At 40.9% G+C, this 18950-nt stretch overlaps 1 protein-coding gene across 23 annotated transcripts in view; it reads right to left on the reverse strand.

The window, feature by feature from the left end:
- The window catches only part of AAK1 (AP2 associated kinase 1), a 171003-nt gene that overhangs the window by 85439 nt on the left and 66614 nt on the right, over positions 1-18950 (reverse strand). For all 23 annotated transcript variants that reach the window (XM_045446335.1, XM_045446342.1, XM_045446338.1 and 20 more), the window contains exon 3: positions 6458-6576. In XM_045446335.1, coding sequence (XP_045302291.1) covers positions 6458-6576 — 119 coding nt within the window. The remainder of the gene's footprint in view (positions 1-6457; positions 6577-18950) is intronic.

Below are 18950 nucleotides of genomic sequence, written 5' to 3' on the forward strand. Positions count from 1 at the left end.
CCCTCCTCAGTGCCCATCACCCATTTTCCCCACCCCCCATAACTCCCAACCCCCATCAACCCTCAGTTTGTTCTCTGTATTTAAGAGTCGCTTATGGTTTGCCTCCCTCTCTGTATATAACTTATTTTTCCTTCCCTTCCCCTATAGCCTTCTGTTAGGTTTCTCAAATTACACATATGAGTGAAAACATATGATACCTGTCTTTCTCTGACTGGTTTATTTCATTTAGCATAGTACCCTCCAGTTCCATCCACATTGTTGCAAATGGCAAAATTTTATTTTTTTTCATCGCTGAGTAGTGTTCCATTGCATATATATACCGCATCTTCTTTACCCATTCATCAGTTGATGGACATTTGTGAATAGCCTTATAACTATTAAGGAAACTGAATTTGTAACTTAATAACTCCCAAAAAAGAAATCCCCAGGCCCAGATGGTTTCACTGGAGAATTCCAACAAATGCTTAAGGAAGAATAAACACCAATTCTACAAAATCTCTCTTCCACAAAACAGAAGAGAAGGGTACACTTCCTAACTCATGTTATAAATCCAGAATTACCCTAATACCAAAACCAGAAAAAGCTGAATAAAACCAAAAATCTGCATGCCATTATCCCTCACGATTATAGATGTAAAAATCCTAACCAAAATATTCACAAATAGAATTCAAAAACATAAAAATAATTATAGGCCATGACCAAGTGGGGATTATCACAGGGATGTAAGGCTGATTCAATATTTGAAAATCAGTCAATACAATGCCCTATATTAAAGCTAAATAAGAAAAATCATGAGCATATCAATCAATGCAGAAAAAATATTTAACAAATTTCAACTCTCATTCATGGTTAAAAAAAAAAAAAAAAAACCCTTAGAAAAATAGGAATAGAGGGAAACTTCCTCAAATTTATTTTTTTTTTAATGTAATTTAAAAACTACAGGGGCACCTGAGTGGCTCAGTTGGCTGAGGTCATGATTTCAGGTCAGGCCATGATCTTATGGTTCATGGGTTTGATCCTTGCATCAGGCTCTGTGCTGACAGCTTGGAGCCTGCTTGGGATGCTCTCTCTGTCCCTCTCTCTCTGCCCTTCCCCCAGGCGCTCTCTCTCTCTCTCTCTCTCTTAAAATAAATAAATATTAAAGAAAAAATTTTAGGCATGCCTGAATGGCTCAGTTAGTTAAGTGTCCGACTCTTAGTTTCAGCTCAGGTCATGATCTTGCAGTTTTGTGAGTTCAAGTCCCCCACTGGGCTCTGTGCTGGCAGTATGGAGCCTGCTTGGGATTCTCCCTCTCTCTCTCTGCCTCTCCCCCACTCATGCTGTCTCTGACTCTCTCAAAATAAATAAACTTTAAAAATAAAAAAAAAAAAAAGAAAGAAAAATTTTTAAAAACTACAGCTAACCATATGCTTAATGGTGAAAGTCTTCTTTCCTCCTAAGACTTGGGAAGAAGACAAGGATGTCCACTCACCATTGTTACTCAGCATAGTACTGCAAATTCTAGCCAATGCAATTAAGGCTAGAAAAGGAAATTAAAAGGATGCAGATTAGAAAGGAAGAAATAAAACTGCCTCTCTTTGCAGATGACACAATGGTCTATATAGAAACTCCTAAGTAATCTAGAAAAAAATTCAAGAAGTAGTAAACAAGTTCATCAAGGTTAAAGGATATGATAAATACAGAATAATCAATTGGTTTTCTACATACTAGTAATAAACACAGGGACACCAAAATGAAAAATCCAATACCATTTATAATCACTCAAAACAAAACAAAGAAAACCTATGTATAAATCTAAGAACATGTACAAATCCTACATAACACTGATGAAAAAAAATCAAAGATGCAAATAAGTGGAGAGATGCACCATGTTCATTTATTGGAAAACTACAGAGAAAAGATGTTAATTCTCCCCAAGTTCATAAAAAGGTTTAATGGATTTCCTATCAAAATACTTGCCAGATATTCTGTAGATAAAGATTATTCTAAAATTTATATGAAAAGGCAAAAGAACGAGAATAGGTAAAACAATTTTAGAAAGAAAAAAAAAAGAAGTAGGTGGAATCAGTCTGATTTCAAGACTTATTATAAAGCTACAGTAATGAAGGTTGTGTGGTACTGGTGGAGGGACAGACATATAGATTAATGGAACAGCATAAAGAAGGGTCTGGAGATGGACCCTCACAAATACGCCCAACTGAGTTCTGACAAACATATTCAATGGAGGAAAGACAGCCTTTCAACAAAGGGTGCTAGGGCAAATGGAGACCCATAGGCAAAAAAAATGAACCTCAACCTAAGTCTCATACCTGCCATAAAAATTTATTCAAAATGAATCACAGACTTAAATGTAAAATGTAAAACTATAAAACTTTTAGGAAAAAAACAGGACAAAAATCTTCAGAAGCAAGGGGTAGGCAGAGTTCTTAGAAATGACACCAAAAACATGTTCCACAAAAAGGAGAAATGATAAACTGCATTTCATCAAAATTAAACATAAAACAAAACAAAAACAAACACAAAGGTCTTAAACATTTTAAAGCCTGATAAATAAAAAATTCAACGGCATGGCTGTAAAGCTGAGGAAATCACCAGAATGTAGAGGGGGAAAAAAAGAAAACAAAGAAATGAAAAATAAAAGGGAGAAAATAAGAACATTAGAAAATCAATTCAGCAAGAACCAACATCTGAATAACAGCAATTTCAGCCAAAAGGAAGACAGAAAAGGAAATCACCAAATGAGACAAACTAAAATTCCTCACAGTGCAAGGATGGGAGTCTCTGGACTACATGGGAACACCACTTATTAATAAATAAAAAGTGTATACAGCAAAGTATATCATCAAGATATTTCAGAACACTGTAAACAAAAGGGAAACTGATAAATTTCTAGGGAGAAATTTCTAGGGTCACACCCAAAGGGCCAAATATTAGAATGACTCAAGACTTCCTATGTACAACAATGAAAGCTAAAATATGGTACAGTAATGCTTCCAAGAAATATCTAAATGAAATGATTTCTAAGCCAGAATTTTTTTTTTTTTTAAATAAGATTTCACATGGGATGCCTGGGGTGGCTCAGTCAGTTGGGCGTCCAACTTCGGCTCAGGTCATGATCTCGCAGTTTGTGGGTTCGAACCCCACGTCGGACTCTGTGCTGACAGCTCGGAGCCTAGAGCCTGCTTCCAATTCTGTGTCTCCTTCTCTCTCTGCCCCTCCCCCACTTGTGCTCTGTCTCTCTCTATCAAAAATAAATAAACGTAAAAAATATATCTATTTTTTTAAATAAGATTCTACATGTGTGAGCATAAAATAAAGACACTTCTAGACCTTGAAGGTCTCAAAACTTTACCTACCATGCATAAGGAAGCTACCACAGGATAAGCTCCACCACAATGAGGAAGTAAAACAAAAAACGAGTCAGGAAATCTAACAAAAAAGTGAGGCAAAGGGAATGACTAAGAAATTCCAAGATAAGACTGTAAATCAGGCCTAGAGAGCAACCAATTCAGATTTCATGGAGTTAGAAGACAGATTTCTTCAAGAAGATAAAATGGGCAGAGCACATAAATGCATTTAAAAGTATTAAAAAAAATGATTTCGACAACCTAGAGAGAGTTTGGGATTAAACTGCTGAAAAGTACACAGAGAAGACAGACAAAAAAATTGAAAAAGATCGTTAATTCCAATGGAAAGAGAGTTATATAGAAAAGGGATAGTAATCCTAGTCCACAAGAAGATTCTGCAAGAATAGTGTTTTCTTACATGTAAAAACTCATACTACTGTAACTAACACACTGCCAAAATTTAACTGCTGTTGTAGCAGAATGGAAAATGAGAATGACTGCAAGGTATTTGGGGAAAAGGGTATACAGGGGATGAAAACGCTAAATATTTACATTCCATACCATATAATACCTAAAAGGGAGAAAAAAAAATCAGGAGCTGGCAATATCAGCATGTTATTCAGAAACATATCAAATAAATCAACAAAAAGGGGTTGCCCCTGGAACCTTGAAATGACAGAGCAGGGCCCCTCAGGGAATTGCTTGAAGTTTTTAGTAATAAGCTTAGTTCATCTATTTGAGTATTTAAGTCTTGAAAAAAATATAAACTAAAAACAACTCAAAACAGAATCTTTCACAACTATTATATGGCTGGGCCAGAACTTGAACATACATATTTGTGAGCTCTAAGGGGCCTGTGTCTTCTTAGTTCCTCTATTCCAAAGCCTGCCTAGCACAAAGCCAGCTCTCAAACATGTTTCTGAATGAGTAGGAGAAAGTTAAAGAATAGGATTACTTTCATAACACTAGAAAATGAATGAGAAGGGCACTCTAGGCAGAGGAAATAGCAGAAGCAAAGACAGGAAATGGAGTGTGTGAGAGCTTAGCAAGGCAGGGACAAGGGGGAGGAGGGACAAAGAGAAGCAGCCAGAAAACCTAATGCTACTGAAGGGAGATGCAGTGAGGCTAGTCATTTGGAGTCGTGGGGTAGGGAAGTGGGCGCTCACTGGTGCCTGTGGACAGATCCATGTGGCCCTGAGTATGTACTTGGGGTCTTGGGGTTTTTTGTTTCGCAATGATGACAGCAACACTTCCATCAGCAAATGGTTTCTTCTCAAATGGTTTCAGCTTTTTGAAATCTAAAATAGTACCAGACTCTGTAAAATCCTGAGGTCTTTTTCAGTAGCCCAACTACAGTACAGCTAGTTACTCTTAAGTAGCCCCTGAAAGGTCAACCCCACAAGGGATGGACAGGGCCAAGGAAAGCCTGATGAAATTCCTACAATGGCACCTCCACCCATTTTTTTGGACCTCTTTCTTCTCTTTATAAAAGCATTAAACTCCAGGGCATAGAGAAATCATCACCTCTAGGTGAATATATGCATCTGATATTACCATTATTCATATTCATTTCATCCAAAGCCTACTAAGTACAGTTAACACTTGAACAACATGAGTTCAGACCGTGCAAATCCAGACATGGATTTCTTCCCCTTAAATACAGTACAGTGTGTAAATGTATCATCCTTATGATTTTCTTAATAACATTTTCTTTTCTCTAGCTTACTTTATTGTAAGAATACAGTATATAATACATATAACATACAAAATATGAGTTAATTGACTGTTTATGTTAAGACTTGCAGTCAACAGCAGGCTATTAGTTGTTAAGTTTCGGGTGATCAAAAGTTAATATGCGGATTTTCAATGGTTCAGGGGACAGCACCCCCACCCCCGTATTGTTCAAGGATCAACTATATTATGTCACACAGTCTGCTGGAATGTAAAGCTCCCGATTTAAAATGAGTTACTTTCTGATGGCAAAATTACTTATAAGATTACACATAGGCAATATAAACAAAATTTTGCTTTGGTGAAAACAAAAGTATTTTGTGGAAGCAAAATGGAATAAAAGACTATTTAAAATTTTTATGTATAATGTCAAACAGAAGTGAAAGTGAGAAACTAACTCCCACATACCCAGTGATCTGCTTCGATCAGTAACCCTTTGCCAGTTTTGTTTCTCTTCTATATCCACTCATCAACTTCAAGACATCATCTTATTTCATCCGTAAATATTTCAGCATATATCTCTAACAGAAAAGTACTTTCTTTAAACATCATATGAATATGAATTGTGAAAATGAAGTTTTTAAGATATGAGGTACAATTAACATATAATAAAATGCACAGATCTTAAGGTGTTCAGCTGAGTTCTGACACTTATATGGTCCTGGGTAACCACTACCCAAAACAAGACATAGAACATTTCCATGGCCCAGAAAATTCCCACATGCCCCTTTCTGGTCCATTTCCCACAGTCAGATGACCACTTTCTGATCTGTTACCATAGATCACTTTTGCCTGTTCTTGGACTTTTATATATGGGATCGTAGAGTATGTGTGAATAAGAGGTTTCTAGTCCAAAAAAGGAGAAAACCATTCCAGGAGGAAAGAACTACATGTATAAAATATAAAAGTGTAGAAGGATACATTCAAGGAATGCTGAAAAGCTCAAGATGGACGAAGACCAGGTTTGGGAACTGACAGAAGACAAGACTAGCAGATGAGGCTCACTGGAGAGCTAGGGTTTCTGGATTAAACCCCATACTTCATTCTGGGAATGAATTTATGAAAGAAATGTTTCCCAGTGCCCAAACTTCTTCCTCTGACCTAAAAAATTGGTCAACTGCTCTCAATATGCTCCTTTCTCTTCAACCCTCCAGCTAAGGGTGACCAAGATGGGAGAAGCATGTTGCACCCCACGACTCTTCATTCTCATCTTGTGTGAGGCTCCTCTGCCATCTCAGGGAAGGGAACAAGACCCACTGCCCCAACACACACACACACACACACACACACACACACACACACACACACACACACACACACCTTTCTTATCGGAGGGCACATTTTAAACAAGAAGTCCCAAGTCTGAGGGGCAGCCTTACCATTATCTGGATTTCTCTCTTGCACACCTGGAGATCATGCTCATTGTTGACAAACATGCGTTTCAAGGCACATTTCATTCCATTGCTTGTCCTCACCAGAAACACGATAGCAAATCCACCTGTGAAGGAAACACACATACAAGCTCTTTTGAGTGATGTTCAAAAAGTCAAATAACCACAGTGGCTATAGCTTTCTGCTGTCACTGTTAATGGTACTGATGCCATCATCAGCTAGACCTAGGGCTTGCCTGGGCTAGAAGGCACTCTTACATTCAAGGGACTCAGAGATATTACCACGGGATTGGGTGGCAAGAGTCAGAAAAATTGTTCCTGAACACCTATACCAGGAAGAAGGAAGAACAGTAATTATCTTCCAAAGTACCTACAAATAAACAGATAAAAGAAAAAAGAACTACATTCCAATCACTGTCCTAGGCACTTTGAGCTCTTATTTAATTCTTACTACAATCCTATGAGGCTGGGTATTATTTTTCCCTTGTAGACGATTATTAGCTAGAGAAAACAGAGGCCCAAAGAGATTAGATTCAACCAAAAACTTAAAAAAAAAAAATTGTAAGTCCAGCACTTAACCAGAGAGGCCTGGAAGTTATTTTAATAATTGTTGTAATAATAGTTGTCAATTTCAAGAAGCTTTTTCTTCCTTCCTTCTAATCCCTCCTCAGATCTAACAATCGACCCTGAGGATTCTTCCTGCCTTTCCTACTTCACAGGCTGTTGAGAAGACACAAAATATAGGTATGAAAGGTTCCTCGACACAGCAGACACCAGGAAAGTAGAACTCGATTACAGGGCAGATGTTTTAATGTCCACACTAACCTTTCTCTTAAAGAAAGTCCAAAATTCATTAAAAAATTTTATGTAACTCCAACAGAAATTCTTAAATGCTCTGGATTGGTTATATTTTAGCGTTTCACAAATTCTTACAACTCCTTACTTCAATCTCATCCCCCAAATGCTGTATGAGGTGCTCAGTACCATTGTTAACAGGGGTTACAGATAGATAAGGTGCAGGAAAGCTGTCAAAGCTGAAGGCTTCATAAGCAGTATAAGCAGTGAAGGCAGTGTAAGCAGCAGTTATACTGGGCACTTTGTCCATCTACTTGCTCATACACCATCATAATTTAGCTTGAACTATCCTGTGCAATGACCCTGGGGACCAAAAAAAAAAAAAAAAAAAAAAAAAATTCTTTTGCTAGGCTATTATTTGCATATAGGTGATGACTAATTGGATGAAGGTGAACACAGAGGGAAGTCCCTAGTGTGGGAACTTGAGCTGAGGCTGTGGCATAGTGCTAAGGCTAGCAGCCACATGCAAAATTGATAGAGAGCAAAGTAGTGATTCTAGAGACTTCACACCCGAGACAGAGACTTCAGCCCTGTTGAATCTCTCTGCAACCTCTGAGGCCCAGTGGCACTTCAGCAACTGTCTGCTGATGTCCATAGCATTTCCTCGTGTCTCTTCACAATGTTTACTCTTTTTCAAGTCTGCTTGGATAGGTTTTTCTGCTCCTTGTAACCAGAGAGCCTTAATCATAGAGCACTATTGTATGTTTTCATACAATACACACAGAATTCTGTTTAAAAAAATGTTAATGGACTCAAATGTTCCAAGTGTGCATTTTGATAATGATTTAGCAGCCATTGCATGTTTGTGTATCTCCTGCCACACTGTCCTTCTTCAGTATTCAGATAAACACTAAAATTTGCCATGAAGTCTTTTTTCCACTGTCATCTTGAATCTTGTATCTCAGTAACATTTTCCATTTTCTTATAATACTTTAAAGTCTACTTGCACTGTTCAACTGTCAATTTAAATTCTAGAAATTTACTTTAAAAATACGTTTAAGGGTGCCTAGGTGGCTCTGTCGGGTGGGCGACCGACTTTGGCTCAGGTCATGATCTCACCATTCGTGAGTTCGAGCCCCGCATAGGTCTCTGTGCTGACAGCTCGGAGCCTGGATACTGCTTCAGATTCTGTGTCTCCCTCTCTCTCTACCCCTCCCCTGCTCACGCTCTGTGTCTCTCTGTCTCTCAATAATGAATAAACGTTAAAAAAATTTTTTTAAATAAATAAAATAAAATAAAATAATGTTTAAACCCCTACCACATATTGGCTAGCAGAGGTCTTGTAACACACACACATACACACAAAGTCTCAATGTTAAGATGCATATTTTTTACATTTTAATTTTTAGGATATCAGAATTTTTCTTGTAATAAGTATGTACGTTTAATGCAGTAGTATTTAATCTTCTTTTCCCCAAAAAGCTGTTAAATTCATGATGTGTCTTATTATCAATCAGAAGTGTTAATTATAAAGTTTCTATGTGTATTCATAATTATTTTGTAAACAGTTCAAGTGAGTATTCATTTTATAGGTATTTGAATTTGTTTAAAGAATCACAGAACTACAGACTTTGTACCAATATGCTCTTAGAGAGCATTAAATCCAAGCATTTTGCTTTATGAGTAGAGGAATGGAATGAGGCTTAGGAATCTCATGGCTAATTATGTAGAACCTGGAATGGTGTCACTCTGCTGGCTGTCCACAACATGTCCTTCCCACTTTACTTACCTTAGAGAAAACCTGTGTCACACCCCATTTACATAATGAGGAGACACATGATCGGGCTGCAGAACACAAGTTGGGAATGACTGTTTCCTACAGTGGAATGCACAGAACCACTAAAGGACAGGGCAGCCCTTTCAGCAGGCTGATGATACAGCAATCCAAGATACCTGCCAGCAGATGGGAGCAGTACAGTTTTCTTTACCAGGTAGCAAGATGACCTTTCCAGCCTGCACTCAAGAAATGAGTCAGATGCCTACCACACAATCCAGGCAGGCACAATGGGTTGAGAAGGGCCAGCCGAGACTCTCAAAGCCTATGACCATCACAGATCTAAAGGCAAAGCAATGAACCTGCATTATCCCTAACACAGATGGAACCACACTGTTTAGCATCAATGCCCATAAAAGAGCTTATGTGCAGATGGGACGCATTTAAATCACAGGTCCTTGATCATGAGACAAAATTCAAAGTCTGATAGGATTTGTCAGTTTAAAGATATTGGTCACTATCAATGTGTAACTGACCAACTGGAGATGTAAATAACCCAGTTAGAAAGAAGAGGGCATACAGCACCACTCGAGATACTTCTCTGGCACAGGCCCATGTCCACCAGACAGATCAGGGTATGAAGATTCTCGGCCACACCTAAACAGAGTTTGGGCTGTTAGAGAAGAAGGCAATTATAAGACTGTAAATAGAGAGGCTTATTTCAGATTGAGTTGCATCCCGAGATCTGGATTAAATGGAAAAATCTAAAGCTGAGCTTGGCATAGTTTGGACAGAGGTAGAAAAGCTAATATTCACTAGAGCCTGTGCCAGTCTGCCCACTGGAACCTGGGCCAGTCCTTTCGCCTACCTGCATGTTTTTTTGAAACACTAAGATAGGGGCATCTGGGTGGCTCAGTGGGGTAAACGTCTGACTTCGGCTCAGGTCATGATCTCGCAGCTCGTGAGTTCCGGCCCCACTTTGGGCACTGTGCTGACAGCTCAGAGCCTGGAGCCTACCTTGGATTCTGTGTTTCCCTCTCTTTCTCTGTCCCTCCCCCATTTGCATCTGTCTCTGTCTCTCTCTAAAATAAATAAAAGCATTAAAAAATTTTTTTTGAAAAGCTAAGATATTCCCTATGATTTCCCTGGAATCCCTTTTGGGGGAAAATTCATGAATTTACTGAACCACAAAGGGAAAAAGGATTCATTCCATTATGTGAGGTAAGCAAGTAAAAAGCAATGGTTCACGTAAAGGAATAGCCACTCCACAACTCCAGATAGGCATAATAATTTTGACACAGACACACTTTAGCCTCTTAAATATGTGGGAACACTTTTTTATTTCCGCAAAGAAACATGCTTTCTCCCACTTTCCCTCAAATACATAGCACTCTTGGGTCTAACTTTATCCCCCTAATTTTTAATGATATGGATGGGTACTTAACACTCACTATGAAAGTAGAGATTTTGTCTCTTTAGTTCCCCTCTGTACCCTTATGCCCTAGAATAGTGCCTAACACACAGTGGGCACAGTCAAAACTTAATTCATTTTCCTCTCCTTGTTACTACAGAGAATAGAAAAGGTTACAGACAGCAGGGGAGACCACAGAAAATAAAGCAATGGTTCACGTAAAGGAATAGCCACTCCACAACTCCAGATAATGGGTGCCATGGGAATACGGACCCAGCTTTGTCAGATGTGCTAGTATCTAAAAACAAGCTGGAAACCCAAAATTTTATGTGAAATATCTAGATGTAAACACTGGCAACAATCGCATTTTAAATTAACACTGGACAGGCCAACACTGCAGAGGCTAAAGGAAACACATCTGAAAGGCTGAGTCTCTGAGCCTACAGTTTCTTACTCTGATCTAATCTAACACCTCATCTTACTGAAGGCCAGGGGATGAAGTGCCACAGCCAGTGGTACACAAAGTGAAAAAATATATACACATATATAAGCTCATACACTGGTTGTCACAGTTCTTGACCCTCTTCCCTGAAGTGAAGTTTTTGGAATTTGCCTCCACCCAGCATTTGTATTTGACTTTATACTTTTTCAAAGGCATTTCAAAATAGGGGCGCCTGGGTGGCTCAGTCAGTTAAGCGTCTGGCTCTTTATTTTGGCATTTTGGCTCAGGTCATGATCTCATGGTTCATGGGTTTGAATCCTGCATCAGGCTCTGCACTGACAGTGTGAAACCCGCTTGGGATTCTCTCTCTCTGACCCTCCCTCTAACTCTCCCTCTCTTTCTCTCAAAATAAATAAGTAAACTTTTTTTTAAAAGGCATTTCAGGTGCCTGGGTGGCTCAGTCAGTTAAGCATCCGACTGGCTCAGGTCATGATCTTGCAGTCCATGAGTTCGAGCCCCATGTCAAGCTCTGTGCTGACAGCTCAGAGCCTGGAGCCTGCCTGGGATTCTGTGTGAATAAATGCAATCATACAGTATGTATCCTTGTGTCTGGCTTCTTCTGTATAATATTTCTGATATTCATCCTCATTGTTACATGTATCAGTAGCTGGGTTGTTGGCTTTTTTAATTGCAGACTAGTATTCCATTATATAAATATTCCATGATTAGTTTATCCATTCACCTGTTGAAGAACATTTAAATTGTTTCCAGTTTGGGACTATGACAAATAAAGTGTTCATATAGACGTCCATTTTTTTGTAGATATAAGTGTTTATTTCTCTTAGGTAAATAAGTAGGAATGGAATTTGCTGGTATATATGGTAAGTGCATATTCAGCTTTATAAGAAACTACTAAATAGTTCTCCACAATAGTTATACCATTTTGCATTCCCAACAGCCACACATGAGAGTTCTGGTTGTTCCACACCCTCATCAATACTTAGTATGGTTAATACAATTGTTAATATTGTTTCCTTTTAGGAACGCCTGGGTGGCTCAGTCGGTTAAGTGGCCGACTTCGGCTCAGGTCATGATCTCGCGGTCTGTGGGTTCGAGCACCGCGTCGGGCTCTGTGCTGACAGCTCGGAGCCTGGAGCCTGTTTCAGATTCTGTGTCTCCCTCCCTCTGACCCTCCCCTGTTCATGCTCTGTCTCTCCCTGTCTCAAAAATAAATAAAACATTAAAAAAATATATTGTTTCCTTTTAGCCATTCTAGTGAGTGTGTAATGATATTTCATTACGGTTTTAATGTGCATATCCCTATAGATCCTTCAACATTTAAACTCCTAGGATTAGCTGCTTTCTAACACTTTCCTGCTAAAAGGCTATTAATAAGGGCAGGATCACAGAATTACTGATGAAACTACTGCGGTAACTTGGACTTCTATCTCTCAAGCAAAGATGAGAGAAGTGCCTAATTCTCTTCTGCAAGAGGCAGACAAGTGAGATTTGAGGGGGAATTATATAATCTCTAAAAACTCAACTCTGATATCAACAAGAGATCATGGTACTCAATATCATTACCATGGCTGACCCTTTTTAAGCAGAATGTCGTCAGGAGCCTAAGCGTGATGTTCGACATCAGCAACGGGGCTTTTGAGGAACTAAGTGTTCCTCTCCTGGCTTCGTCTCAAATACTGAATCATGCTAGATAGCACCAGGCCCCAGGGGCTGCTCTGAATGAATCAAGACACGAGTGGCTTCCACTTAGCAAAGAAAAGTGAGGGATGGGGGCAGTAAGGTAACAGGGAAGAGAAGAAAAACACCAAAGCGACAATCTCCATAGCGGTGTGCGCACAGATGGGGACCAGCTGGGCAGACAATGAGCATGATTAGACCCAGGACTGAGATGCAAAAGAAGCCCCGCATGGTGCTGAGACAGGGTTTCTGGATTTGCTGCCAAAGAGGTTTGGGTGGATATTTTAATATCGGGCACAGATTCTAGCCACTAAAAATCTGCTACCTGCTTATTTCCTACAGGGGAAGGAAACTTCATTTCGTAACTTAAGTCCCATCTACACTTTTAGGAATGCCTTCTACTTGTCTCAGATGAAAGGAGACACAAACCAAAGGAACCAGAGGGTACTGAGAAAAACCTCGTCCGGATCCATATTCTGCTCCTGTCTTCCAGTTTTTCGCCCCACAAACTCTTGTTTCTCTTCTAAAATAAGATTTAACCCAATGAATGCTGTTGACTTAATGCAATTTCTCTCCAAATGATGAGGAAGAGAAAATAAGCATACAACAACCTTCAGAAGCTGGTCTAAAGAATCAGACAGAGAACCCAGTTAAAGTGGAATTTATCCAGGAGCTATAAAAGAAAGGGCAATACTAGACAAGTTGCTAGATCTCTTTGGCCTGTTTTCTCAATTGCAGAAATTAAAACTAAATCAGTGGTTTTTAAACAGTTCCTCAGAGCCTTAGGACACAGGAGGTACTTCCAGTGGCCCCAGGAGGAAAAAAAAAATCCATTTATTAAGGGTGGGATGGTCCACACAGCTTCCTTTTATCTGTTTAATATTAATTCTGAAAAAGACACTGGGGAAAAAAGCGGGGGACTCCTGCTTTAAAGGAGAAGGAGAAAAGTAGTTCTTTATAAAAGAATGCTCTATAGTTCTATATAAAAGTATTTTATAAAGAAAAAAGGACTACACCACTACTAGTCCTACAACGGACCCTTCCTTGCCTACATGACTACTGCAGATAGAAATACGTACAGGCAGTTCTGGGGCGGGGGCTGTGCCACTACATCCCCCTGCCCCCCACTTACATTGAGATCACATAGTATTCCTTTTCAGTCCAACGGGTTAGGCTCAAACAGGCCACAATCTCCATGAAGCCCTGTCCTCACATCTGCCGAGGGTAGCTGATATCCACCTCATACTTTAGGGGAGGATTACATGATAAACAGAGCACCAAGCACAGCAAAGATATGTGATGAATATTAAAGGTTCCATCTCCCCCCCGCCCCGCCCCCAACACCAAATCCTTTGTATTTGTATGATACCTAATTTATCGTAAAGTTCTAAATCTGGAATATCTTCTGGAAATCAAGGGCATAAATCCAAACGCCAACAGGGGCCAGGAGATCATGCAAAGGAGGGAAACAGTCCAGGTATAGCAAAATGTATAGACAGAGTCCAACACAGACTCACTGTCATAAAGATGATGAAGAAGCATGGGGACTGCACAAACCAGAAAGTGCATGCCCCAGCTCACAGGCAGCCACTCCTCAAATCCAGCCGATAATTGCCATGGAGGAATGTGGGCTGAGGGTTGCCAAGTTTTTTTTTTTACTTCCAAGAAAAGCTAGAGTTTTCTCTGAAATCTCCTGATTTTTAAATCCGGGCAACAAACTTTAAAAAGAAATCTCTTAAACCCTGTGCAGTGAAGGAACTCTATTTCTGGGCTAGGACTGAACTAGAGAACCCTGCTTTGATCTTTGGGAGCCTTGTGAAGTAAGCAGGGCATATATTACAATCTGCACTTGACCGGCTAGAAAATTGAGGCATAGAGAAAAGCCTAGGTGGTTTTAGTTTTGCCACTTAGTGGCAGGGCCAGGGCTAAAATGCTGGTGTGCCAGCTCCTGGCCCTCATCTCAGTCTACACTCTCCCCTGCCACCATCCCCTCCCCGCAACAGTGAACCACGCAGGCACACCTCCACTATCAGGGCAGGGGAGGGAAAAGACACAGGAAAGGCCAGGGGGCCTCTCCAGCGGACCAGGCAGGAGAGAGTCCTCTGTTCGGGAAGAATTTGGGTGCACAGTCTGCAGTGTATGTGAGCTCCCGCAGGGAGTGACAACCAAGAGGCCAACAAACACCCATGTATCGAATATTCACATTGAGGACAACTTTGTCAAAAGTTGCAGGAGGAACAAAAATTTTCACAGCTCTGTAACAGATGGCAAAGAGCACAGCAAAGATTTTATAAGAGAAAAGGCCAGTCTGCATCATTTGTCAACACTGATTTCAGTGGGGACCCGGGGTTTGTTTTTTAACGTCAATCTCTCCTCACTTGCTGCAGATTAAAAACCACCATGTGCCAGCTCCTTCTGGGGGAACATGTCTAAGCAGTCCTTTCCCCAGGCAGAAAGAACACCCAGATGGGGGAAGACTAGAGACATTCACCTCCCTCTCCCATCAGGAACCATGGGCACAAAGTCAGAGACTGGCAAACTCTGGCAGCGGCACTGCAACAGCAACCGGACCCAGTAAGCCCACAGCCCAGGCTGAATGTGGGGCAGCTCGTATTGGCTCTTCCTTTCCAGGACTGGGACACTTGGAGAGCATCTCCAGTTCAGGCGGTTCTCTTTAGGGGTTTGGCAAGAGTCTTAAAAAAAAAAAAAAAAAAAAGACATTTCTAGGGACGGTACCTGTCTGCCTGGGAACAAAAAGTTAGAGTTCAAGAAATCAAGTTGGCTCACACACACCACAGGCGTGTGAAGTACTGCACATAGGACCAGAACCAGAGCATGTGGGGCCTCATCTGTCACCAGCTCCAGCCAACCAGAAGAGAGCCTTCCCAGAGCTGCCCGGCCCCACCTTCGCTGCAGTGTCACCACGGGGTTAGCTCTCGGACAAAGGGTGAGAGACATCAGTAGGGCCACATTCTGTGTTCACTTAAATCCACTGAGCAGCTTTCCTGGGTCAGAATGAGCCATTTCCTCTTCTCTATACCACAGCCAGGGGGATGATCTTTTAAAAACAGAAAGTGAACTAGCTAAATGCTAGCATTCCTCTGTTTGGAACTCCCCAGGGGCTTACTGCCCCTCTGAATAAAATTCCAAACGCTGGCTCCAGCCCGCAAGGCCCTACATGAAGTGACGTGATCTCTCCGCAGCCTCACTCACACACCACAGCCCGCCACTGCTCACTCTGGTCCAGCCCTGGTTGCATTCTTTCTTCCTCGGTGTTGCTTATACTCCACCCTCCCTAAAGATTTCTGTGCCTGCTTCACCCTTTGCCCTGTTCGTTCTTGGCCTGACCAGCTCCTACTAAGCATTCTTTAGGTTTCAGGCTGTGACTCCCGATGAGGCTCCCTTGATGCCCTGGCCCCACCCCCTTCTTCTGATTTAAATTAAATCCCTTGTTACTCACAGTACCCTCTACTTTTCCTTTGGGACATGTCAGGAGTATAATTAAATATTTAGGTGGTGATTCCTGGTTTGATGTCTTCTTCCCCCCAAATCCTATAAACTGCACAAAGTCAGGGACAATGTCACTGAGTACCATGGTGCTGTCACCCAGTACCATGCCCACCGCATGAAAGATACTCAAGTGCGTGTTACACACTGTGTTTGCCTAGCACCATAAAGGATACGCTCCCCACCCCCCCCCCCCACTGCCGCCAAAAAAAAACCACAACAACAAAAACAAAACAACAGAAAACATTACATGGTCCTAGGCTTTCAGAAGGTTAAACTCTAGTTTGGAATAGAAGGGACACATTGGAAGAAAAGGGGTAAAGTAGTCTACCCTAACGGGAAAAGCCCTGAATGCTCAGCCTAGCACAACCGAGAGCTGTGTGAGACTAGAGCCGACTAGACACTTAGGTCCGCAGCATGCTCACAGTGCGGCGTTATGGAGAGTTGTACAGAAATCTCTGCTGTTACAGAGTGACACTTAATTCTGTGCGCTGTCCCTTCTTTTGAAAGTAGCACTTGAGCTGGAAACGAAAACCCTCTTCAGTTAAGAAGGAAAAGAAATCAACACCCCCCTGCTCCATCCTGCGTCATCCCTCACCTGAAGAAGTGGAGAGCCTCTTGGGCCCGAACCGTCTCACTCCCTCTAAGCCACTGGTGCCAGCAATCTTCTAATAAGTGGTGTGCAACCAGAGCGGCTGAGGTCAGATCCGCCAGCCCCTGCCTGCACACACCCAAGCTCCGGCTCTTAATCATCTCCACCAAGCCGTGATGTGTGTTACTGGTCCACACTCTCCAAAGGAGAACTGGGGTTTTTGGGAAAGGCAAATATGGCTGACATTCTGTCAGCTCCCAACTGTTCATTCTAGAGCATTCCATCTTAACTTCATGCTAAAGCCTTTTCTCTGAGGTTAAAGATTTCTGAATGTACTACCCATCACCGCATAGACCAGCCCCTAGGTCGTGGTCCCTCCCCCAGGACTTGTGCACCAGTTCACAATTTCCTCCTCATCCCAACTCCTGCCATCACCAAGTTGATTTCACTGAGACTTAACAATTCTATGCCCTAAACTTCCTCTACTCCATCCTGGGTGCTCCTTCATACTCTCCTTTTTTCTTACCAAGAGAACTAAAATAGAATCCTCAGCTTCTGTGCCTTGGACCTCTTTCTCTTTTAAAATTCACTCGGGGCGCCTGGGTGGCGCAGTCGGTTAAGCGTCCGACTTCAGCCAGGTCACCATCTCGCGGTCCGTGAGTTCGAGCCCCGTGTCAGGCTCTGGGCTGATGGCTCAGAGCCTGGAGCCTGTTTCCGATTCTGTGTCTCCCTCTCTCTCTGCCCCTCCCCCGTTCATGCTCTGTCTCTCTCTGTCCCCAAAATAAATAAACGTTGAAAAAAAAATAAAAAAAAATAAAATTCACATATAAGAACTCCCCTTGAAAGTATTCACTAGTTCTCCAAAGCCAGAATAAACACCAAATTCTTCACACAGTAGTATGTAAGAACCTTTATATTTTCCCCCATTTTATGAAAAATGTCAAACATACAGTAAAGTTGAGATCATACTTCCAATAGCCACATATCCACCTCCTAAAGTGTACAAATGTTAACATTTTGGTATACTTATTTTATCACATATATATCATCCATCTATGTAAACATAACTCCTCTTACTTTTGACCCATTTCCAAGTAAAGTGCAGACCTCAGTGCTCTTCACCCTAAATGCTTCAGCATGCACATCTTTAACTTGTGTTCAGAGTTCACAGGTATTTTGGTGGGGGGGAGGGAGAGAAGAAATAAAAGTCTATTTACAGTGAAATGTACAAATCTTAAGTTTATTATTGGATGGGTTTTGATAAATACATTTATTGTAACCCAGACCCCTACAGAGATATCAAACCTTTCCATCACTCAGAAAGTTGGCTCATTACCCCTTCCAGAGAATCCCATCCTTGTATTCCCCCTAGAGACAACCACTGTTTTGACTTTATCATCTATTACTAGTTTTGTGAACTTTAAAACTTCATACAAATGGAATCATACAGTATAGGCATTTTTTGCGTAAGGATCTTTTACTCACCATAATAGTTTGTTGAGTGTATCAGTATATTACTTTTACCTCTGACCTGCTTATCTTTTTCCTTACAGAAAGACATTGAGTTATTTCAAATTTGGAACTATTATGAAGGAAGCTCTATACACATTCTTCTGTAAGTCTTTTGTATCATAAAATAAATATTTCTCTTGGGTAAATACCTAATACTCAAGAGTGTAAGTGCTGGACCACCAGGCAGATACATAATTAATAGGAAATTGCCAGAACTTTTCCCAAAGGGGTTATATCATTTTATACTCCCACCAACAACATATGACAGTTCTAGACTCTTTAGAATCTAAAGACAGCCCTGCCTCACCCAGCTCCATTTCCCAATGCTCTTTCCTCCTCCATCACCACGGTATCAGAACTTGAACCTTTCTGTTGCTTTATTCCCGGGAGGTTTACATGTGCTATTCCCTCTGCCTGGAACATCCTGTCCTAATCTTCTGCTTGATAAAAGGAGTTGAAGATTGTCAAAATAACACCTCTTCTGTGAAGTCCTCCCTTTCCCTGACAATCATCCCCAAGCTTTCTTATTACCACCCATTTGGCCATTACCTCCACTGTCTTACTTATCACAATGTACTGTGATTATCTGTGAGACGTTAATCTCTTCACTAGATAAGCTGAGGTGAAGAGGGAGCCACTCTTTTCTGCCTTGGTAGAATAATGCTTGTTATGTTATCATAATGTTTTGTGACATACTAAATGATACTTTGCAAAGCATTTTTTTTTACATAAAGTGTACTATTTATACTT

Source organism: Leopardus geoffroyi, chromosome A3 (assembly GCF_018350155.1).
Source record: "Leopardus geoffroyi isolate Oge1 chromosome A3, O.geoffroyi_Oge1_pat1.0, whole genome shotgun sequence".
NCBI lineage: Eukaryota > Metazoa > Chordata > Mammalia > Carnivora > Felidae > Leopardus > Leopardus geoffroyi.